Source organism: Nerophis lumbriciformis, linkage group LG04, assembly GCF_033978685.3.
Source record: "Nerophis lumbriciformis linkage group LG04, RoL_Nlum_v2.1, whole genome shotgun sequence".
NCBI classification, from domain to species: domain Eukaryota; kingdom Metazoa; phylum Chordata; class Actinopteri; order Syngnathiformes; family Syngnathidae; genus Nerophis; species Nerophis lumbriciformis.
Window position 1 is genome coordinate 5953486 of NC_084551.2, and position 23015 is coordinate 5976500.

The window sequence follows — 23015 nt, forward strand, 5'->3', positions numbered from 1 at the left end:
GATATTTAATTTTTAACCTAATTTAGCGCTTGTTGGGAATGTTTTTTTTATGATTGCGACCTACATAGAAAACCTAATGAAGTCTAGCTGAAGATTCTCATAATTTATTTTAATGTTTTTTTTTAAATATTTCCTGCATTTTGCTCCTGTTGGAATTCCGTCCTTGTCAGCTGTTTTGGTTCCTGTGTTTGCTTTCACTATTTTGTGAAAGGAGCGACAAAAAGGAAGGAAGAGTGAAAGAGAGACAGAGTGAGAGAGAGAGAGAGGAGTTGCTCAGTTGCGTTCAGGGACAAGTCGAAAAGAGGACGTTTTTGCTGTGGGTCACACACAAGCTGAGCCAGGAAGGAGAGAGCGGGTAATTTAAGTCACACGCTTCTTTTTGACAGTTTCCTAGTGATATGTTTTTCATGAGAGCTAAAATGATGCTTTTTGTGTACAAACACGCAGGTACCAGGCAACCATCCCCAGCTGCCACCTTAGTTCGGTTCTGACACAGACGCTGTGAGCCGACATCATGGTTCGGTAAGTGTTTTTTGTGCTTGATGAGCAAATATGTCAACTTCTCTGTTTCTTTTCCTTATCTCTCTCGCATCATGTGATGGATTTTTAGTTTATGCGCTTCTGTAAAAGCACACTTATCCCAAAACATTTGCGGAAATGTTTTATATTATTACATTTCCAACGTTTGTGGCTCATTTCAACTTGTTATTTTTATTTCTCTTGTGCAAGGTGGTGTCTACCATTGATAACTGGCAGGAGGATCAATCGTATTAGTTATGACACGTCTACATCGAGCGAGCTTATTCGCTGAATCTCTAAAACGAGACGCTTTAATGCCTACCTTTTCCAAGCATGCCGTGCTTGAATACGGATCAGAACACTCACACTCAAACAAAACTGGACTGATCATAATATTTATAACTTTTTTTCATCCTACTCTTCCTTTGTCCACACAGGAAAGCCATGTACTGGTACTTAGAAATAAAGAGATAAAAGATGCATAATAAAGAAATTATTATTAGACAAATTAAATCATAATAAATGGATATACATGAGAAACATGTACAGAAAGACAATGGATTGGAAAGTTGGACTTACATTTATTCAGCCCAATTGTAAATTACATTTATTTGCAAAATGTAATAACTTTCAATAGATGTCTTCATACATGAGCTTGATAGATTACGGTACCCGTTATGGGTTGCTTTTTATTGGGTCCCCTGCTGCTGATAGCCAGTGATGTCAAACTTATTTTCATTTATGAATGTACAACTGTTTGTTTATGTAATACTGTTTATTTTGTTGACCACTGACCGAAGAAATAATAAACTAACTAACTAAACTAATTTAATGCACATTGCAGTTATGGATGCCCTTTGTGGGCCCTTTGTAACAGTGAGTATATATGAACATATATAAATGCTTCAAGATATTATTACACAATTGCCTATATATATATATATATATATATATATATATATATTCTTTTTATGTGCAAATTGATTAATGACATCAGGATGAAGGGTCGAATGTATGTTAATATAATGTTTGTGTTTGGCATGATCAGACATGCGATTGCACGCAGTGCATGCATATTTTCTGTCAATATTTAAAAAAAATAAATACTTAGTGCTCTACTTTGCATACAAGTTATAGCAAATTCACATCTGTTTAAGAATAGAATGGCCACAATTAATGAAATCATGCATTTATGTATTACACACACTCGCACCGGCCTGATTTGATTAGCAAAAATACGAATTAATGTGCATTAAATATTCACTACAGGTAATAGCCCACAATAACGTGGATATTTTGCTAACATTTGTGTTGTATTTTGGTGAAATGAAGGCGGCAATGCATGAAAATGTCATATTTCACTCAATTGTTTGAAAGTGAAAACATACGTCCACTAAGGTTGCCCAATTGTTATTTTTGTATTATCAGCATTGTTTATGTGTTTTGTTCTGTTGCTAAAGGTTGCTTTTGAGTGCACGATGTTGACAATTTGACCAGTAGTAAATGCGTGTCCATTTGTGTCCATGTAGGTGGTTCCACAGAGACATCACAGGCCTGCAGGCCGAGGACATGCTGAAGACTCAGGGCATTCACGGCAGCTTTATGGCAAGACCTAGCAAGAAGAACGTGGGGGATTTCTCCTTGTCTGTCAGGTAATTATATTTTAAACTTAACTAAAGTGTACATCTTTTTTCCCCCAAAATCCTCCCAATGTTCATCTGGATTATGTGGTTTGAATACTGCTGTTTTTTACAGATATGCAAGATGATGTGATGTTTTAACTCCCCAAAAACACAAACTTTGTGTATGTGATGAGAATTATTCTTATTGAATTCAGAAAGTAAATCCCTTGCTGTTTTCCACTTGTATTACTCATCATGGTGGCAATAAGAAAAGGTGTACTACGCCATGTGCCCGCGTAGCATACTTGCCTTTTGCTTTTACAATATACAATAGTTTGATTTCTTTCATCCATTTTTGAAAGAATAAATAATATTCATAATGAAGTGAAGTGAATTATATTTGTATAGCGCTTTTCTCTAGTGACTCAAAGCGCTTTACATTGTGGAACCCAATATCTAAGTTACATTTAAACCAGCGTGGGTGGCACTGGGAGCAGGTGGGTAAAGTGTCTTGCCCAAGGACACAACGGTAGTGACTAGGTTGGCGGAAGCGGGGATCAAACCTGCAACCCTCAAGTTGCTGGCACGGCCGCTCTACCAACCGAGCTATACCGCCCAGTACTCTACTGTGCTGTCAATAGCTGTCCCAAAATAAACAGTAACACGACAACACACTGTATATATTTGTACAAAAATACCAAATTGTTTTGTTTTATTATGGATAAACAGGTTAGTTTTGATTACAGTTTAAGCAGGTTGTATATACTGTAAATAGCAGCGCAGTATTAACAGGATGTAACTGCAACATTGAAAATTAGGGTATTGTTGCTGTCCAATGGAAAGTGTTCGTATCCAAATTTAGTTATTAAAAAAAAAAAAGTTTTAGCTAAAAATATAAATGGTAGAAAAATTGCAAAAAAACCCCACAAGTTTTCTTTAGGGTAAAAATGGGCTGTTTATTTTTTATAAAAATTGTATTTATTTCATAACTTATTTTTACAATTGTCATGCTTAAACTTAAAGTATCAAATTAAGTTTTATAGTAAAAAGTTTAGAATGAATATTTTAAAAAGTTGTTTAAATAAGTATTATTTCCTAAATGTAATACACTAGTGTACGTCATGATAATCCACTTCTGCTAATGATGATTAAAAAATGCAGATTAAGGCCCTCCATAAATTGGACTGTATGTTGTAACATGCGTCATCAATAAATTGTTGTTGGGTCTCATCAGGGTGGGCGAGCAGGTGACCCACATCCGCATCCAGAACACGGGAGACTACTACGACCTTTACGGCGGGGAAAAGTTTGCCACGCTGTCTGAGCTAGTGGAGTACTACACGGCCGACAACGGCATCCTGCAGGACAAAGATGGCACCATCATCGAACTCAAATACCCTCTCAACTCCTCTGACCCCACCACTGAGAGGTTTGTGATACTTTGACCCCTGTTGACAAAATACTATACAACAACGTGTAGTGTGAGAATTTAATAGGATTTTGTGCAAAAAGTCTTAGAATTGGTAGAAACATAATTAGATGCCAAATGGTTTTAATAAAACAAGAAGGTAAATGCTGTATTTCTTATTGACATATAAATGCAAATTCAGCCTGTTCTCATGAGAATTTAATGGCGTTATGTGCAACAAGTATTGATATTGGTAGAAAATGTACACATTTATTACATATATAGATATGTCATAATGCTTACTTAAAATAAACTATTAAAAGCTATTTTAAAAAAAGAATAAGAAATAATCTTTTTTTTTTATTGATGAATGAAATAGCACTTTTAATTTAGTAGGAATCTTAAATGTAAAACTACTAAAATGTGTTATTTTATTTTATTTTTTAAGTCGATTGTTACGTTGTTTTAACCTAGATAAAACACAAAATAAACGCTTGAATTTTTTATTAATACAGAAGTAAGTTGTCTGCCTGTTGTCACAAACCTTTTATATTTTTTGGAATAAAAATAACTAAAGTAATTCAAAATAATGCTTTCTTTCTTTTAAGTCAAATATCATGTGCTAACCTACATAGAATAATAGTCTTACATTTTTATTGGAATAGAAATAAGGTGACGGCCTACTGGCATAAGCATTGTTTATTGTTTAAAATAAAAATGTATTAATATGAATAGAAAACAAATACTTTCTTTTCTTCCCTGTACAAAAAAACAAGACAAAAATCAAACATGTCTGAATGTAGACATAAAACAAAAATAATAAAGGCTGTATTTATTGATCCAAAAAATAATTCACAAGAATTTAGTAACATTTTGAATAAAAAGTACACAAAGTATAAGTAATTATGGCTGTCAAAGTTAACGCTTTAACTCTTGTGTATAATCACAAAACATAATTGCATTATCGATGGATGAACGCAGATTAATCGCACAATTTATTTGGACCGCACACTCTCCTTTACCTTAACTGCGGATGGTTACCTGAAGGCAAAGCAGGTTGTTATACGGTCAGTGATCAGGTCAATGCATAAGTCAGCGAAAAGATAAGTGAGGAAACTATGACTTGTGTGCTCACTGTCAGATTTCACTTCAAAATACACCCTGATGGTCCTTTAGATAAAACTATTGAACAAATAAATGATGTTCATGCAAGTAAACTTTAAAAACGTTTTTCATCTATTACATTCTAACAATAGTATTGCATTTGTGTCAAATTATTGGCATCTTTTTCAAAGTTAATTTGAGTTATGCATGCAGATAATTTACTAGTATGAATATTAATTATTGATTTTGCTTGGAAATATTTTAAAATGAGCAGAAAATTGACTGTTTGAAAAAAAAAAGTATTTAATTATATTTTAAATGGATTCAATATAGAACAGGTTGTACTGTGTTATCATGAAAATAAATCAATCTTGAAATCCTTGTTCTTGTTGAAGTGCATGCTCTTGCTTAAAGCAACAATTATTTTTTTTTTATTCAATTTGACCTTAAAATAGCTTTAATCAGAAAATCAAGAAAGTACACCCCCCTCAGACCCTCACCCCACCCCTTTCTGTCCTTTTCTGTCAGTTGTCTAACTTCCCTTTTATAGCTGCGGTTGGAAACTTGACGTTTTGACACTCTTGAAAGCGATGGCCAGACCGTCTTGCTCATCTTCCTCTATTGCACACACTCCATCATGTCCTCGCCATTCTGTCGTTTCGGAAAAGGTCGCACACACACACACACACACACACACACACACTCACACACACACGCACACACGCAAGCAGGTAGTTTAAGAGTAATTCTTCACTCAATTTTGTATCGCCTTGTCAGTGCACAGCTGTCCAATGCCAACATTTGAGTGAAATGAACGAGGATTGTCAACATCATCAGTAAGAATGAGCATTTCAAATGAGTATTTTGAGAGCAACATGGACATTTTCATTTAAGAATGGTGTCGGTGAGGTCGCGCTGTGGAGGTTTTGGTTGAGGTAGCTGGGGAGGAGTGCCGGCGGGGTGGCGTTACGGTTTTTAACGGCTAAAAATACTTTGTCCTCTTTAGCCACAAAATCTGCAATCAGAAATTTTCCGACCGCAAAACAGGAAGTTGTGCAAAAGAAATCGAGAACTCTGTCTAAAATGATGCCCAACTCAGCTGAGTGTACATTCACTGACGCACACACGCACCCCAACGACCTGTTTTTATGCATTGTTTCTTTCCTGTAATATGCCCCCCCAAAGGTAACATCCGCACGATAATGGTGTACCGTCAGGACATTGAGCTGTGGGTTGTTTTTAATTGTCCTTTCAACATGCTTTTGTCGTGGCTTTCAAGCTGACCGGCCAAAACCTGCGATCTATATAAAACTGGACCATGTCCACACCAGTTGAGAATCACTACTAATAATACATCTGCAAGCGTCATATACACTCTCATACAAACTATGCCTTCTTGACCTGATTGCATAGAATTATCGTAACAGCATACGACAAAAAAAAAAAAAAAAAAAAGAGTCCTGGATGTAGTACAGTACAATCTCGATTTGCGAACTCATCAGTTTTGTATCACAGTAAGTTTGTGATGAGACCGGACTTTTACAGAAAAATATGCCAAAGCAGGAAAATACACTACTTATCGTTCAGCGGAGCCTCTTTCATACACACTAGAGATGCGCGGTTTGCGGGCACAACCGCGGAGTCCGCGGATCGGGCGGATGAAATAAAAAAAAATTAGATTTTATCCGCGGGTCGGGTCGGGTCGGGTCGGGCGGTTGAAATAAAAAAAAATTAGATTTTAAATAGATTCAGGCGGGTGGCAGTTAAACCAATTCGGAAATATATATACATAGTTAAATGTTGTTACCCACATACGAAAAACGAGCAGGCACCTGCTGCATATGCCACAACAGAAGAAAAAAAAAAAAGAGATGGACACTTTTACGGAGCGGAGAAGGGACGCCTCGCCGGGGTCCGGGACCGAGGCCCCTTCCCCCGAGAGGGCCCCACCGGGAGCCGTAGCTGAGGCGATCCGCGAGAAGGGCCCGACGCACGTCCAGGGTCACCACCGCGCCCACCGCACCGACACCCCGCCTCATCCGCCTTCGCCGCGGCCGGCGTCACGCGCAGCAGGTAAGCAGCTTACCTGCCCGCCACCCCCGTGGCTGGGGGCTCGTAACAGGGGTCACTCCGCGCGCTCCGCCCGCGCAGCTTACCTGCCCGCCACCCCTGTTGCCGGTGGCGCGTAACAGGGGTCACTCCGCGCGCAGTGCGCTCACGAAAGGGGTGGGGCTCACCCTGGTTGATATAGACAGCAGGACGGTGGCCATGGAAGTCGGAACCCGCTAAGGAGTGTGTAACAACCCACCTGCCGAATCAACTAGCCCTGAAAATGGATGGCGCTGGAGCGTCGGGCACATACCCGGCCGTCGCCGGCAGCGAGACGCGCTTGGAGGTGCGCTCAGCGCGGCTCCCATATGATTGCGCACAGGTGTGCGTCTGGGTCGTGACAGCGTGGCACGCGAATGTCTGTGATGCATTGGATCAGTCTCCTTTCTTTAACAGGCAAAAGCTTTATAACCTCACTAATGCCTTGCATCGTCTATATTAGATATATAACAACAGGCGGGTGCGGGCGGGTGCGGTTCTGATCAAATGTTACATCGGGTGGATGGCGGATGGTTGACGACTTTCTGATGCGGTTGCGGATTAAATAATTGCCTATCCGCGCATCTCTAATACACACGCACACACACATACAAAAATACACATACAAACACACACACAGACACGGCCCCTTACCCTCGATCCTTCGTCCTCTCCCTCTGTCTGTCTGTCTGTTCCTTTCTTATTACCTCCTCCTTTGACGATGCTAATGTAAGTGGATTTTACTTTTTTAAATGTTCATTATTGTAGCAGTATGGTTCAAACCTTCACTTAAATATGGACTTCTGTCAAGGCCGGAACCCATTATTCATATTTACATTGTTTCTTATGGAGAAATTTTACGAACCCTGTATGAGAACCGATTAAGTTTGCAAATCAAGGTTCCACTGTAGTGGTATTAACGGAGGACTGTCCTCTGACTCACTTCACTTGATCTCACCTGACCTCATCTCATATGTAGTGTCTAATTTCTAGTCTCATCCCATCTCATTTTGTCTAATCTCACTAACCCCGTCTCATTATTTCCCGTCACCTCATCTCATCTCACTCATTTAATCTGATCTGATTTTATGTAACCTCATTCTACCTCTACTCGCCTCATTTTCCTACTTGTTTCGTTTTATGTATCTCATGTCCAGGGGCCTCATTTGTAAAACTGTGCATGGGTTATTTACAACATAAAACATAAACCTCAGAATGTAAGTTCAGATTTATAAAAGCATGCTATGCACAGTTGTACGCACTCTTCTGGTTATAAATCACGCTTGCAGTTAATTGTGCGCAGGAGAGTTCCTCAACGGTGTCCTCCCACAATAATCCATTAATGGTCATGCTAATTGGCTCCTGAATATGGTGACGTACTAAAAGATCAATGAAGGAAGACAGACAGCGACTCCAAAGAGGATTTTCAGATTGGTCCTTATTACGTCAAGCACATAACAAGATGATTTTTGGAGGTTTTAGCATCGTCATGTCTAATAAGAAATTTGGAATTTAAATGTCAAAATTTGACCAATCTTAGTGTCAGGCTGCTCCAGAATCAGAATCAGAAGTAGTTTATTAATCCCCGAGGGATTTATAAACTCAGACAAACATTACAGGGAGACAGAAAAAGGATCGCTGATGGGTCTGCCAACTTCTGGCGCCCCTTTGGGGGGGGGGGATGAGAAACAGGTAAACGTTGGGGAGGGGCGGGGGGAGAGTAAATAAATATTCAGTCAAAGGCTGGACTCCAGAGAGGGGGGTCCAGACTGAGGCCAAGGAAAAAAACTCATAGCCGTAGTACACATAAACAAGTTACATAGAATCAACAAAACTTGCAACACAGGGGAGGCCGGCTGCTGCTGTATAAGCGCTACTCAGTCCGTGACTGAGAACCGTTGCTGACACAAGTAGTCATCCATCCATCCATCCATTTTCTTCCGCTTATCCGAGGTCGGGTCGCGGGGGCAGCAGCCTAAGCAGAGAAGCCCAGACTTCCCTCTGCCCAGCTACTTTGTCCAGCTCCTCCCGGGGGATCCCGAGGTGTTCCCAGGTCACCCGGGAGGCATAGTCTTCCCAATGTGACCTGGGTCTTCCCCGTAGCCTCCTACCAGTCGGATGTGCCTGCAGGTGGCATCCTGACCATAAGCCCAAGCCATCTCATCTGGCTCCTCTCGAAGTGGAGTAGCAGCGGTTTTACTTTGAGCTCCTCCCGGATGACAGAGCTTCTCACCCTATCTCTAAGGGAGAGACCCGCCACTCGTGGAGGAAACTCATTTCAGCTGCTTGTACCAGTGATTTGTCCTTTTGGTCATAACCCAAAGCTCATGACCATAGGTGAGGATGGGAACGTAGATCGACCGGTAAATTGAGAGCTTTGCCTTCCGGCTCAGCTCCTTTTTCACCACAACGGATCAACACAGCGTCCGCATTACTGAAGACGTCGCACCGTTCCGCCTGTCGATCTCACGATCCACTCTTCCCTCACTCGTGAACAAGACTTGGAGGTACTTGAACTCCTCCACTTGGGGCAAAATCTCTTCGATGGCACTCCACTTTTTTCCGGGTGAGAACCATGGACTCGGACTTGGAGGTGCGGATTCTCATCACAGTCGCTTCACACTCTGCTGCGAACAGATCCAGTGAGAGCTGAAGGTCCTGGCCAGCTGAAACCATCAGGACCACATCATCTGCAAAAAAGCAGAGACCTAATCCTGCAGCCACCAAACCGGATCCCCTCAATGCCCTGACTGCGCCTAGAAATTCTGTCCATAAAAGTTATGAACAGAATCTGTGACAAGTAGTGATCATGAGCAATATTTAAAGCTCTTTTGGCCAATTGGCATGCATACAAGATGATTTTGATGTATTATTGGCACAATAAAAGTTGTTTATCTTATAATATTATTTAAGTGGTAATATTAATAATAATAATAGTGTTAACATATTGGTTGTGTATAAGCAGCATGTTTGCGTGAGATCCAAACATTTTAATTCAAACCGTGTTATAAACTCCCAAAGTGTAAATGTATTTTTAAAAAGTTAAATGTAATAATTTCCTAAATTCATAACTTGATTTTATGTATTTTACCGAAAAATTGTGCCGCAACCCATATTTATTGGTCTTTAGTCTTAAAAAATACTTGACTGTTTGGCCACTTACAAAGTCAAAGACACACCTCCCGACCTACTTATTATTCAATTAGAAATGAAACAATAATTATGTGACCAACCACATTATATTTTAAATGAATGTACAATTTAACTACATTAATACTGCTTTGTATTTTGATATTCAAGCACTAACAAATAAACATACAATGCATCTATAATTAGAGCAATGTGTGTACATCTTCACATATGTGTGTTGTGTATTTTATAGTGCATGCGAGTATGAGCTTTATTTTGTGGTGACACAACTGGGCATCGCTGATTCCAATGTCTGAAAAAGCTTTGCCTGAGCTCTTCGCATGGCCAAAAGAGTGTGTAGAACTATGCAACCTTTTCCGCATTTAAATACCAACATTTGTGGCAAAAGTTATCTGTTGACGAAACTTTTGTGTGGGCGGCAACCTGAAAGGGTGTTAACCTCATCCCCCTTTATTTAATCCTATCTCATTTTAACTAATCTATCATTTATTGTCATGTAATTGTACAATGGGTCATACTTTATCTCTTCTCACGTGTACTATTTTCATTTCATCCAAACAACACTCCCCTCCACTCACCATACCTCATCTCACCTCACCTCCAGGTGGTGCCCTTGCCACCTGTCTGGTCCAAATTCTGAGAGTACTGTTGGCTCATTGCTGGAGATAATATTTTCTGACTTACAACATCGAACTTTATTTCACTTAATCAAATCTCTTCTGATCCTATTCTCATGTCATCATCTGAACCTTGTATACAATACTTTTACTTACCTCAGTAATCTCCTCTAATCTAATCTTTTGCCCCACCTCATCTCCCTAACCCAGGGGTCGGCAACCCGCGGCTCCGGAGCCGCATGCGGCTCTTTGATCACTCTGATGCGGCTCAGCAGCTTACTTGCTGTACCCCCCAATGTACCCGTGAAATTTCCGGATTTCATTGCCTCTCGCAGAAAACTTCCGGGATTATTATTCACCGAATTTCACCCTTACAGCAATAACAAGGGCGTGCCATGATTGTGTAACATTTGGCGCACTCTACATTCTGTATTAACAGCGTACCAGCCCAACACTTGTTATACGCTATACATCTTCTGCTTGCACTCGTATGTGACAGCAAGGCATACTTGATCAACAGCCACACAGGTTACACTGACGGTGACCATATAAAACAACTTTAACACTCTTTGTTACGGCTACTCTTGCGTTCCAAAAAGTTCGAAAAAATAAAAATAAAGTAATGCAGAGTAGTCTTGAGGAGGAGGTGTTTGACTCACTAAATTCCTTAATAAGCACTCGCGGAGATATGTCGAGATTCCAAATGATCATAATTTATTTTCACTAACAAAACATATTCTCCGTGGTTGACTTTCAAAATAATCAAAATAACTTATTTAGCGTGGCTTCCAAATAGTTTAGCGGTAAACAAACTGTTTCACTCCTCACTCCTTCAACATGATAGACAGACAAAGGGCACCCAGCTGTCCCGTCTTCTTAATTATAGGAGGAGGAAGTGGCTCACCAGTAGGAGCGTGAGCCAATCACAATGAAATCTAAAACATCCAATAATTCATCAACATCATTATTGACATTATTTGATTTCATTGTCAAAACAATTAATAAATAAATAATATAGATAGGCTCCAACACTCTTACTAATAATGCGCCACACTTTGAACCAAAACCAAACAAGAATGACAAACACATTTCGGGAGAACATCTGCACCTTAACACAACATAAACACAACAGAACAAACACCCAGAATCCCATGCAGCCCTGACTCTTCCGGGCTACATTATACAACCCTGCTCCCTCACACATCAACCCCCCCCCCCTCTGTGCGTCGGTTGAGGTGGGGGCAGGGTTTGGTAGCGGTGGTGTATAATGTATCCCGGAAGAGTTAGGGCTGCATGGGATTCTGGGTATTTGTCCTGTTGTGTTTATGTTGTGTTACGGTGCAGATGTTCTCCCGAAATGTGTTTGTCATTCTTGTTTGGTGTGGGTTCACAGTGTGGTGCATTATTAGTAAGAGTGTTAAAGTTTTTTTTATACCGCCACCGTCAGTGTAGCCTGTGTGGTTGTTGACCAAGTATGCCTTGTTGTCACCTACGTGAGCAAGCGAAAGCCTCAAAAAACGTGTGGCTGATCAGGCACGCTAATTGTAGTGGGTGTTATATGCTGTACCATCATGGCACGCATAACGCTGACAAGCGCCATTCATTTTGAACCCGTGTGACGCACCAGCTTTCAAATTCCATATAAAGGTGTGGACAGCGTGTCTGAGATCCCTGGTTTATACATAGCACAAAGCAAAAAAAATACTTTGTATGCAGTGTTATTTCATTTAAAAATTTCAAAAATTCTCCTCCCATTGTTTTCTATAATTTGTGAAACTGGTCAAAATGGCTCTTTGACTGGTAAAGGTTGCCGACCCCTGCCCTAACCTCATATCATCTAACTTCCTACATCATGTCACCTAATTTTATCTCACCTTACTTCATATCATCTCATGTCCAGGTGGTACCACGGCCACCTGTCTGGTCCAAGTGCCGAGAAGATGCTCATTGCTCGTGATGAGTCCGGAACATTCCTGGTCAGAGAGTCGCTGTCCAAGCCGGGAGATTTCGTTCTGTCATGTCTGACGGACGAGCGCAGCAAAACAGGAGCGAGGAGAGTGTCCCACATCAAGATCATGTGCCAGGTGTGCATTTGATGGTTCTGTCTCAACACAACCCTGGTTGGTAATCTAGTTATATGACCTATGCCATTATACCTGCCCGGAGAAAACAGATGAACAAAAATAAGAACACATAGTTGGTTGATATGACACAACGAAACAGAACACATAACTAACAAACATTACTGATCTGTGAGGCCTGAGAGATTGATTGCGCTAACCCAGGGGTGTCCAAACGACTGTGTGTATATGCATGTATATATGCATGTATATATATATGTATGTATGTATATACAGTATGTATATATGTATGTATGTGTGTATATGTATGTACATGTGTTTATATATGTATGTATATGTATATATATATGCATATGTATGTAGTGTATATGTGTGTATGTGTATGTATGTATATATATATATATATATATATATATATATATATATATATATATATATATATATATATATATGTATGTGTGGGAAAAAAATCACAAGACTACCGGTACTTCATCTCTACAGGCCTGTTTCATGAGGGGTTCCCTCAATCATCAGGAGATTTTAATGGGAGCATTCACATACCATGGTTTATATAGGGCACAGAGTGGGTGGGTACAGGCTGGCGTAGGGGCGTGGTGATTGGCTCATGTGTTACCTAGGAGGTGTTGCCGTCTGTGGCGGCATGCTGATACAATTTCGCTGCGCTTGTTGAGGGATGACAGGTCTGGACGGTATATAATAAACAGTTTCTCTTTCAAGCATAGGTTGCATCTTTTATTACCACTATTGTAAGGTGTGCTGGATGCAAGAATTTGCCATGTTATTGAATATTCAACATTATTGTCTTTGAGTTCTGTGGTATTCCGCAGGTTTTGGTTCCTGAAAGAAGCCTTGTGGTTGTTCCATCTGGTTTTAAACTCTCCCTCGGTTAATCCTACATATGTGTCGGATGTGTTAATGTCCTTGCGTGTTACCTTAGATTGGTAAACAACTGATGTTTGTAAGCACCCCCCGTTGAGAGGGCATTCAGGTTTCTTGCGGCAGTTGCAGCCTTTGTTGGTTTTGGGGTCGCTCTGTCCGGGGGCCGACGGCTCATTTGCAATTGTTTTGTTGTGGTTTGAGATAATTTGTCGTATATTGTTCATACAGCCTGTACCCACCCACTCTGTGCCCTATATAAACCATGGTATGTGAATGCTCCCATTAAAATCTCCTGATGATTGAGGGAACCCCTCATGAAACAGGCCTGTAGAGATGAAGTAGTCTTGTGATTTTTTTCCCACACATACATATATTGCGCTCTACTACGGTATCGAGCACTATTTTTTGGATAACCTTATTAAGACATATATATATATATATATATATATATATATATATATATATATATATATACACATACAGTCGTAGTCAAAAGTTTACATACACTTGTAAAGAACATAATGTCATGGCTGTCTTGAGTTTCCAATCATTTCTACAACTCTTACCGTATTTTTTTGTGATAGAGTGATTGGAGCACATAACTTGTTGGTCACAAAAAACATTCATGAAGTTTGGTTATTTTATGAATGTATTATGGGTCTACTGAAAATGACCAAATCTGCTGTGTCAAAAGTATACATACAGCAATGTTAATATTTGGTTACATGTCCCTTGGCAAGTTTCACTGCAATAAGGCGCTTTTGGTAGCCATCCAAAAGCTTCTGGCAAGCTTCTGTTTGAATTTTTGACCACTTCTCTTGACAAAATTAGTGCAGTTCAGCTAAAAATGTTGGTTTTTTGACATGGACTTGTTTCTTCAGCATTGTCCACACGTGGGAAGGCCATTCTAAAACCTTAATTCTAGCCTGATTTAGCCTTTCCTTTACCACTTTTGACATGTGTTTGGGGTCGTTGTCCTGTTGGAACACCCAACTGCGCCCAAGACCCAACCCCTGGGCTGATGATTTTAGGTTGTCCTGAAGAATTTGGAGATAATCCTCTTTTTTCATTGTCCCATTTACTCTCTGTAAAGCACCAGTTGCATTGGCAGCAAAACAGGCCCAGTGCATAATACTACCACCACCATGCTTGACGGTAGGAGTGGTGTTCCTGGGATTAAAGGCCTCACCTTTTCACCTCCAAACTTATTGCTGGGTATTGTGGACAAACAGCTAAAAAAAAAATTTCATCTTACATCACATGGACAAAGATAAGACCTTCTGGAGGAAAGTTCTGTGGTCAGGTGAAACAAAAATTAAACTGTTTGGCCACAATACCAAGCAAATATGTTTGACTGTGAAGATAAAGGCTTTTAATCAGAGGTTTGATATAAAAAGGTTAAAAAAATGCAGCCAAATGGTATCTTGGAAATCAGGTGCACCCTTGAGAGGATAAAGACTGAGTCAGATCATGCGGAAAAACATAGAAAGAAGTGCTTACTATGCGCTAAAAAAAACAATAAAAAAAGGAAAGAAAGACGCAAGTATTCAATTTTGCGTCCTTTTCTACTGATGTTTTCATTAAGATGCGTGAAGAAATGCTGAAAAAGCACAAGGATTTATTTTTTGCTCAAAATGTTGACCATATCAGTTTTGAAGTAATCATGGATTAAAGCGACAAGAACATGCAATAAGGTGATCAAAATATTAGTTTGATATGCCTTTATCCACACTGACTATGTGGGAAAATAGGCTTCAGTTCTGTAGATGACGTCACACCAAGAGGGGACAGCATATCGAGCCTGGCGATGGACAGGGGGTGTTCCAAGTACAGTTAGTTTTCTACCCATTACTTAAGAACTAATTGATGTTATGGGAAATGAGTGCCAGATTCATTTTCAGGAGCAAAACATACACAAAGAGTACTTGTTAGTGAAATTCTCCTTTAAGTAGTTGGGCCAATGAGGGGCCTCACATGATTTATTGGAGATCTGCAGCACCCACCTGCACACACTCAAACCAAAACAAATACTCTTTATATGAAAAAGTGTAACATCCTCTTATTCCAAGACCTGTTTTTTTCTTTTTGGACAAAATCAAAGACAAAGTTAATCTTTTTTTATTATTATTATTGTTTTTTATTATCAGCAAAACAACTGGTCGATTACAACAAAAATGATATCCTATATTTTCGCAACGGGACATTTGTTTGAATAAGTGTCATTGATCACCATTATCTTCAAACTAGCGTCATAACTCCTGTTGTTTGATAACCTGCCCAACCTTTGCGCGGCCGCAACTCACCAGGTCATTGGTGAGTGACAAAAAGAAAAACTCAGGAAAAAGTCACTTGGCACCAAATGTGGGTTTGCATACATACATCTTGAGACTCCGTATATAAGACTTTTTCAAACTTTTCCCCAAGGCAACAATACCATCTTTTTTTTGAGTCAATATGGTTCTTAATCATTGTACCTGTTGGTGTCTATGTCTAGAATGAGAGATACACAGTAGGAGGCTCAGACTTGTTTGACACTCTAAGCGACTTGGTGGACTTCTACAAATGCAATGGCATCCAGGAGGTCTCCGGCAACTGGGTACTTCTCAAACAAGTACGTGTGGCCATAATACAGAATTTAGGATACAGCGCTTGTATTGGATCTTATTCGATAGTTGATAAATACAGTATGAATTGTGTGTGTGTCCTGGCAGCCGTATTACTCCACCAGGTTGAACGCAGCCGACATCGACAGCAGAGTGAAGCAACTGGACCAGACCACACAACTGCAGCAGGAAGCCGAGGGCGGGAAAAGCAAGGCAGGCTTCTGGGAGGAGTTTGATGTAAGCAACACATCATCATCCTCACTCACAGTTAAATTATGATAATATGGTTCCCTCCGGGTACTCCGGCTTCCTCCCACCTCCAAAGACATGCACCTGGGGATAGGTTGATTGGCAACACTAAATTGGTCCTAGCGTGTGAATGTGAGTGTGAATGTTGTCTGTCTATCTGTGTTGGCCCTGCGATGAGGTGGCGTCTTGTCCAGAGTGTACATGTGTACTAGAGATGCGCGGATAGGCAATTATTTCATCCGCAACCGCATCAGAAAGTCGTCAACCATCCGCCATCCACCCGATGTAACATTTGATCAGAACCGCACCCGCCCGCACCCGCCCGTTGTTATATATCTAATATAGACGATGCAAGGCATTAGTGAGGTTATAAAGCTTTTGCCTGTTAAAGAAAGGAGACTGATCCAATGCAGCACAGACATTCGCGTGCCACGCTGTCACGACCCAGACGCACACCAGTGCGCAATCATATGGGAGCCGCGCTGAGCGCACCTCCAAGCGCGTCTCGCTGCCGGCGACGGCCGGGTATGGGCCCGACGCTCCAGCGCCATCCATTTTCAGGGCTAGTTGATTCGGCAGGTGGGTTGTTACACACTCCTTAGCGGGTTCCGACTTCCATGGCCACCGTCCTGCTGTCTGTCAACCAGGGTGAGCCAGCCCCACCCCTTTCGTGAGCGCACTGCGCGCGGAGTGACCCCTGTTACGCGCCCCCGGCAACAGGGGTGGCGGGCAGGTAAGCTGCGCGGGCGGAGCGCGCGGAGTGACCCTGTTACGAGCCCCCGGCCACGGGGGTGGCGGGCAGGTAAGCTGCTTACCTGCTGCGCGTGACGCCGGCCGCGGCGAAGGCGGACGAGGCGGGGTGTCGTGCGGTGGGCGCGGTGGTGACCCTGGACGTGCGTCGGGCCCTTCTCGCGGATCGCCTCAGCTACGGCTCCCGGTGGGGCCCTCTCGGGGGAAGGGGCCTCGGTCCCGGACCCCGGCGAGGCGTCCTCTCTGCTCCGTAAAAGTGTCCATCTCTTTTTTTTTTCTTCTTCTGTTGTGGCATATGCAGCAGGTGCCTGCTCGTTTTTCGTATGTGGGTAACATTTAACTATGTATATATATTTCCGAATTGGTTTAACTGCCACCCGCCTGAATCTATTTAAAATCTAATTTTTTTTTATTTCAACCGCCCGATCCGACCTGACCCGCAGATAAAATCAAAATTTTTTTAATTTCATCCGCCCGATCCGCGGATAATCCGCGGACTCCGCGGTTGTGCCCGCAAACCGCGCATCTCTAATGTGTACAGTGTATATATGCCCGAGTGCAGCTGGGTTAGGCTCCAGCAGCCCCCGCAACCCCGAGAGGGACAAGCGGTAGAAAATGGATGGATGTCTTTAATTTTTTGCAAGTCTTTATCGCCTCTGGCTGGACAATAGTGGACCACAATGGAAACAAGCCTAATGGCTTTTTGTGCCATCCATTTGCCTTTTTAAAGCATTACATGGATTAAATTCTTTAAGATGTCAATAAACTTCTCAATCAATCAATCAATAGTGACAAATAGTAGTATGCTGCCATCTTGTGGTGATATGGGATTAAAAATGATTACTTACCGTATTAAGTAAAAAAAAATTAACCATCATATGTTTAAATTCCAAACAGAAATAACTGCTGCTTATTATTAGAAATGCTGTAAACATTTTTTAAATTAAGAGCAGCATCCGCTCTAATTAATAAACAAAGCTTGTTTTACTTGAATAACATTCACCAAAAAATGTACATTACAATATTTCATTAGCATACATATTTCTTAAAATGTAATATGTTCAATACTAAAGATGAATAATATTAAATACATATATTTGTTTATAATGTATTATAATTATCATGTGCACTATAATATATATTAAAGATTTGTTATTTTATGTCAAAACGATGTTCATCGTTATAATTTAATAGGACTATTATTTTGAGTAATGTATAATTAAATATAACACAATGAAATAAATAAAAAGTTAACTGATCATCCATTAATGTTAGAATATGTGCATTTTTACCAACACTTTCTTCCAAAAAATGTTGCACTTCTGTTGTTTTAAAAAAAATCTATTTTGTGTTGTTTTGTTGATATGACATAAACAGCTAAATTGCTAACCCCCTCCCAGGCTCTTCAAAAGTTTGAGGCAAAGGTGAAAAAGAGTCGGGAGGAAGGCCAGAGACCAGAAAACAAGACTAAAAACCGATACAAGAACATTCTGCCTTGTGAGTACTTTGCTGTACGTTCAAGTCATTTATGTAGAAATAGAATTGACTTTAGCTCAATTATTTTATCTCCGTTTCTTCACTCATTGCACACAAGTCAATGACACCAGAGTGACCCTGCAGGATGCTGACCCCAACGTTGTGGGTTCAGATTACATCAACGCCAATTTTGTGCGGGTACGTCGCTAAAGTGCAACATCTAAAAATACAGTTACATTTTTTTTTTTGTTAACGTGCGTTACTTTACAGAATACCTTGTGGGATTCGGAGAATCCTAAAGTTTACATCGCCACTCAGGGTTGCCTGGCGACAACCGTCAACGACTTCTGGCAGATGGTCTGGCAGGAGAACACCAGGGTCATCGTCATGACGACCAGGGAGGTTGAGAAAGGGCGGGTCAGTATCACATCCAGGCAGTGTCACCATCACTCCACTTGTCTTCATTTCATACGAAAACTTCTGCCTGACTCTTGAGCAGAATAAATGTGTGCCGTACTGGCCCGACAGCGAGACCTCCAAGGTGGTGGGCAGCTATGTGGTGACCCCCAAGTCGGAAAGGGACGCAGTAGATTACAAAGTCCGAGTCCTGGAGGTGGCGCCTGTGAACAAGGTGGGCCCTCCCAACACTGTAATAAAAATCAGCTTGCATCGTCACTTCTGACATTGTCACTTGTTCTTCAGCCCAAACATTCCCGCACCGTGTGGCACTACCAGTACCTGAGCTGGCCTGACCATGGCGTCCCACAGGAGCCAGGTGCCGTCCTTAGCTTCCTCACCCAAGTCAACGCCAAACAGGACGAATATCATGATGCTGGTCCTATGGTCGTCCACTGCAGGTATACCCATGCGCTCACATATTGTACAATAATAGTAGGGAGGTGCCGATCGATTGGCTACCGATCAGTGTTGGGACGATTTTCGTGAAAAAATATGTGATCTGTCATTTGCCAATTAATGCCTTTTTAATTCCGATCACAAATGACAAACCTCTATGGCTGACAAGCGGCGAGCAGCTAATTATGTGTCTCTATATGCAGTCTGGAGCCGCTCCCCTAAACTAATAATCACATCCTTTACGGAAAATAAAATGCCTTTCTTAGTATTTAAAGTATCATTATCACTGGGGGACGAGGCGTAAAATATTACACACAGAGAACAGGCCAGGAGCAGGCATGCTAATAGCTAAGCTAACCTAACTTGAAACAACGCCAAGAAAGGAGTGCTTGGTAAACTAAGAAGTATAGATGGAACCTTGTCACAACAGAGTAAACCGCTATTAACAAGAAATTAACATAACATATATAGTATATATATATCATATGACAACAGCTGTTGGCTGTTGGTATGTCAGCATTGTCACTGTCAGTACACGACACATAAGAGGATTGATCCATAAATCGGTGATGTTGATATTGAGTGTGGTATCAGTATATGATCGCTATTACTACTTACATCAGGGGTGGGCAATTAATTTTTACCGGGGGCCGCATAAGCAACCCGAGCCTTGCTGGAGGGCCACCGACAATAGTTCAATTAAATTTTGCTTAATATTATTTTTGATATACCGTAAGATAAATAATAATAATTTCATTTAACCTAACTTAACTTTATACAAAAGCAGATTGCTTTTGATGGTTTTATTTTCAACATTGTCTTACACAACACTTCCTGATGTATAATACAATGCAAAAATTTCCATTTCTGCACAGGGTTAATTTCTGTCACTTTATCCTGCATTATCCAACATTTTTCCCCGTCAGATTTGGACAACCATCTGTTGTTAAAAATCGTTTTTAATCATATTTATTTTATATTGTTTTTTATATTGTTTTTATATGTAATTATTTGTTGTTTTTATTCAGTCATTGGTGGAGCTAAGCAGAGGTGGGTAGAGTAGCCAGAAATTGTACTCAAGTAAGAGTACTGTTACTTTAGAGATTTATTACTCAAGTAAAAGTAAGGAGTAGTCACCCAAATATTTACTTGAGTAAAAGTAAAAAGTATGTTGTGAAAAAACTACTCAAGTACTGAGTAACTGATGAGTAACATACACACTCATATCATATATATATATATATATATATATATATATATATATATATATATATATATATACATACATACATATACATTGATATATACAGTATATAATTTATAAGTATTTATTTTGCTGTTTTTGTTTACATGTTAAAGGTGTTTTAATGAATATACATGCATGTTTAACATATAGATTCCTTTCTTTAATGAAGACTAGAATATAAGTTGGTGTATTACCTGATTCTGATGACTTGCGTTGATTGTAATCAGACAGTCGTGATGATAACGTCCACGTTTTCAAATGGAGGAGAAGAAAAGTTCCTCCTTTCTGTCTAATACCACATGAAAGTGGTGGGTTTTTGGCATCCTATTTGTCCAGCTTCCATATTCGTTTTTATACACTTTACAAGAAATATATTGGCGTCAAACTCCGTAGCTTGCTAGCTTGTTTACGCTGGCTTTCGGAGACTCTTGTTTTGAAAGCGCAGGCGCGATGGCGCGGCACTTTTATTGTGAAGACAGGAACGTCCTCATGTGCGGTCAGTCTTGAGGCTTTTGACGGTACGGTTGAAATAAAACAAGTATCTTTTTTCCTTCACACTTTTGATTGATTGATTGGAACTTTTATTAGTAGATTGCACAGTACAGTACACATTCCGTACAATTGACCACTAAATGGTAACACCCCAATAAGTTTTTCAACTTGTTTAAGTCAGGTCATGTGACCACCTGGCTCTGTTTGATTGGTCCAACGTCACCAGTGACTGCATCTGATTGGTGGAACGAAGTGAAACGTCACCAGTAAGGCAGGCACTTTGAAAGTCTGTCTGACAGACCAAAACAAACAAAGCGTGCATTAACAGATCGATAAAAATTAGTAGCGAGTAGCGAGCTGAATGTAGATAAAAGTAGCGGAGTAAAAGTAGCGTTCCTTCTCTATAAATATACTTAAGTAAAAGTAAAAGTATGTTGCATTAAAACTACTCTTAGAAGTACAATTTATCCCAAAAGTTACTCAAGTAGATGTAACGGAGTAAATGTAGCGTGTTACTACCCACATCTGGAGCTAAGGATAATATTTGAATATTGTTTTTAATATTGTTGTGCAGCACTTTGGAAACATTTTGTTGTTTAAATGTGCTATATAAATAAAGTAGATTGGATTGGATTGTCACACCTGCCAGCTTTTCCCATTTCAGTCCGACCATGTCCAAACACACATTTACCTATGTGAACAAGTCATTACCTGTGGTTGTCTCTTTAATTGACTGCATGGCTGCCAGCTCCTTCGTGATTTGAAAGTCTGTAGTTATCCCACGTAAGAAGATGAGCAGCTGGGCGGTGTCACGTACATCGCAGCTCTCATCCAAAGCCAGCGAAAAACAGTCAAAGTCTCAAGCCATATCAGCGCAACAGAGGCCAATAAGCACTCCTTAATAAACTCTCCGTCAGAAAACGCCATATTTTTTCTGGCGATTTTGTGAGAAATGACAAAACTTGTCCTGACAGCTGCATCTCTGGGGGTGTGAAATATGGCAAAAAGTATTTGTTGGGTTTGCAGTTTTACCATCAACGCATCAGCCTCCCTTGCGCACGCTTCATCAGACAGATTCTGGTATTTTTCCTCGTGCTTAGCCGTGTAGTGGCGATTCAAATTATATTCTTTAAACACAGCAACCTGTGTACCACAAATTAAGCACACGGCTTTACCTTTCATCTCTGTAAAGAACTACTTGGCAGTCCATGTCTTGTTGGAAACACGCCATTCTCTTTTTAGCATCTCATCACTTGTCGCTGTGCACCTTCACTCACAGGTTACACCCGGACATACGCCCATAAATAACACTTTTCAAAATAAAAGCAGCACAGTTGTATTGCACGCACGACATAGATGTTTTTTAAACGTTATTTTGTAATTTGTGATTGCCGCTGTTCACATTCACTCACAATCACACACGGAAGTAATACAAATAACGCTTTTCAAAACAAAAGCAGCACCGTTGTATTGCACACTCGACATAGATACTTTTTTAAATTTATTTTGTAATTTATGATTGGCCTCACGCGGGCCGGACAGGGACTCACAAAGGGCCGGATGTGGCCCGCGGGCCGCAGAATGCCCAGGTCTGACTCACATTGATATTTGTATTTTCTCAAAATCATTTGTTGTTGTTATTGTTAATGTTTACAAACTCAGAGAATAATTTTCTGGACACCATGCATCCATCCATCCATTTTCTACCGCTTGTCCCTTTTGAGGTCGCGGGGGGTGCTCACTAGGGCTTAAATGAGGGTTTAAATGAGTAGTAGATAGCAGTTTTTGCTTTTGTTTAGTTATTGTGTACCATTTACTTTGTTTTGCGCCAAAATTGTATGTAATAAAAGAGAAT

The 23015-nt window shown here is 40.5% G+C and overlaps 2 protein-coding genes across 2 annotated transcripts in view; one reads left to right on the forward strand and one right to left on the reverse strand.

Moving 5' to 3' along the window:
- Positions 1–23015, reverse strand: part of LOC133595415 (vesicle-associated membrane protein 3-like) — a 239557-nt gene that overhangs the window by 116636 nt on the left and 99906 nt on the right. The window lies entirely within an intron of this gene.
- ptpn6 (protein tyrosine phosphatase non-receptor type 6) overlaps positions 1–23015 on the forward strand; it is a 30396-nt gene that overhangs the window by 462 nt on the left and 6919 nt on the right. Inside the window, exons 2-13 of the mRNA XM_061948045.1 lie at positions 212–355; positions 448–522; positions 2049–2171; positions 3376–3570; positions 12409–12592; positions 15984–16100; positions 16201–16329; positions 18492–18588; positions 18686–18765; positions 18838–18984; positions 19067–19198; positions 19270–19424. Of these exons, the coding sequence (XP_061804029.1) occupies positions 515–522; positions 2049–2171; positions 3376–3570; positions 12409–12592; positions 15984–16100; positions 16201–16329; positions 18492–18588; positions 18686–18765; positions 18838–18984; positions 19067–19198; positions 19270–19424 (1367 nt within the window). The 5' untranslated portion in view covers positions 212–355; positions 448–514. The remainder of the gene's footprint in view (positions 1–211; positions 356–447; positions 523–2048; positions 2172–3375; positions 3571–12408; positions 12593–15983; positions 16101–16200; positions 16330–18491; positions 18589–18685; positions 18766–18837; positions 18985–19066; positions 19199–19269; positions 19425–23015) is intronic.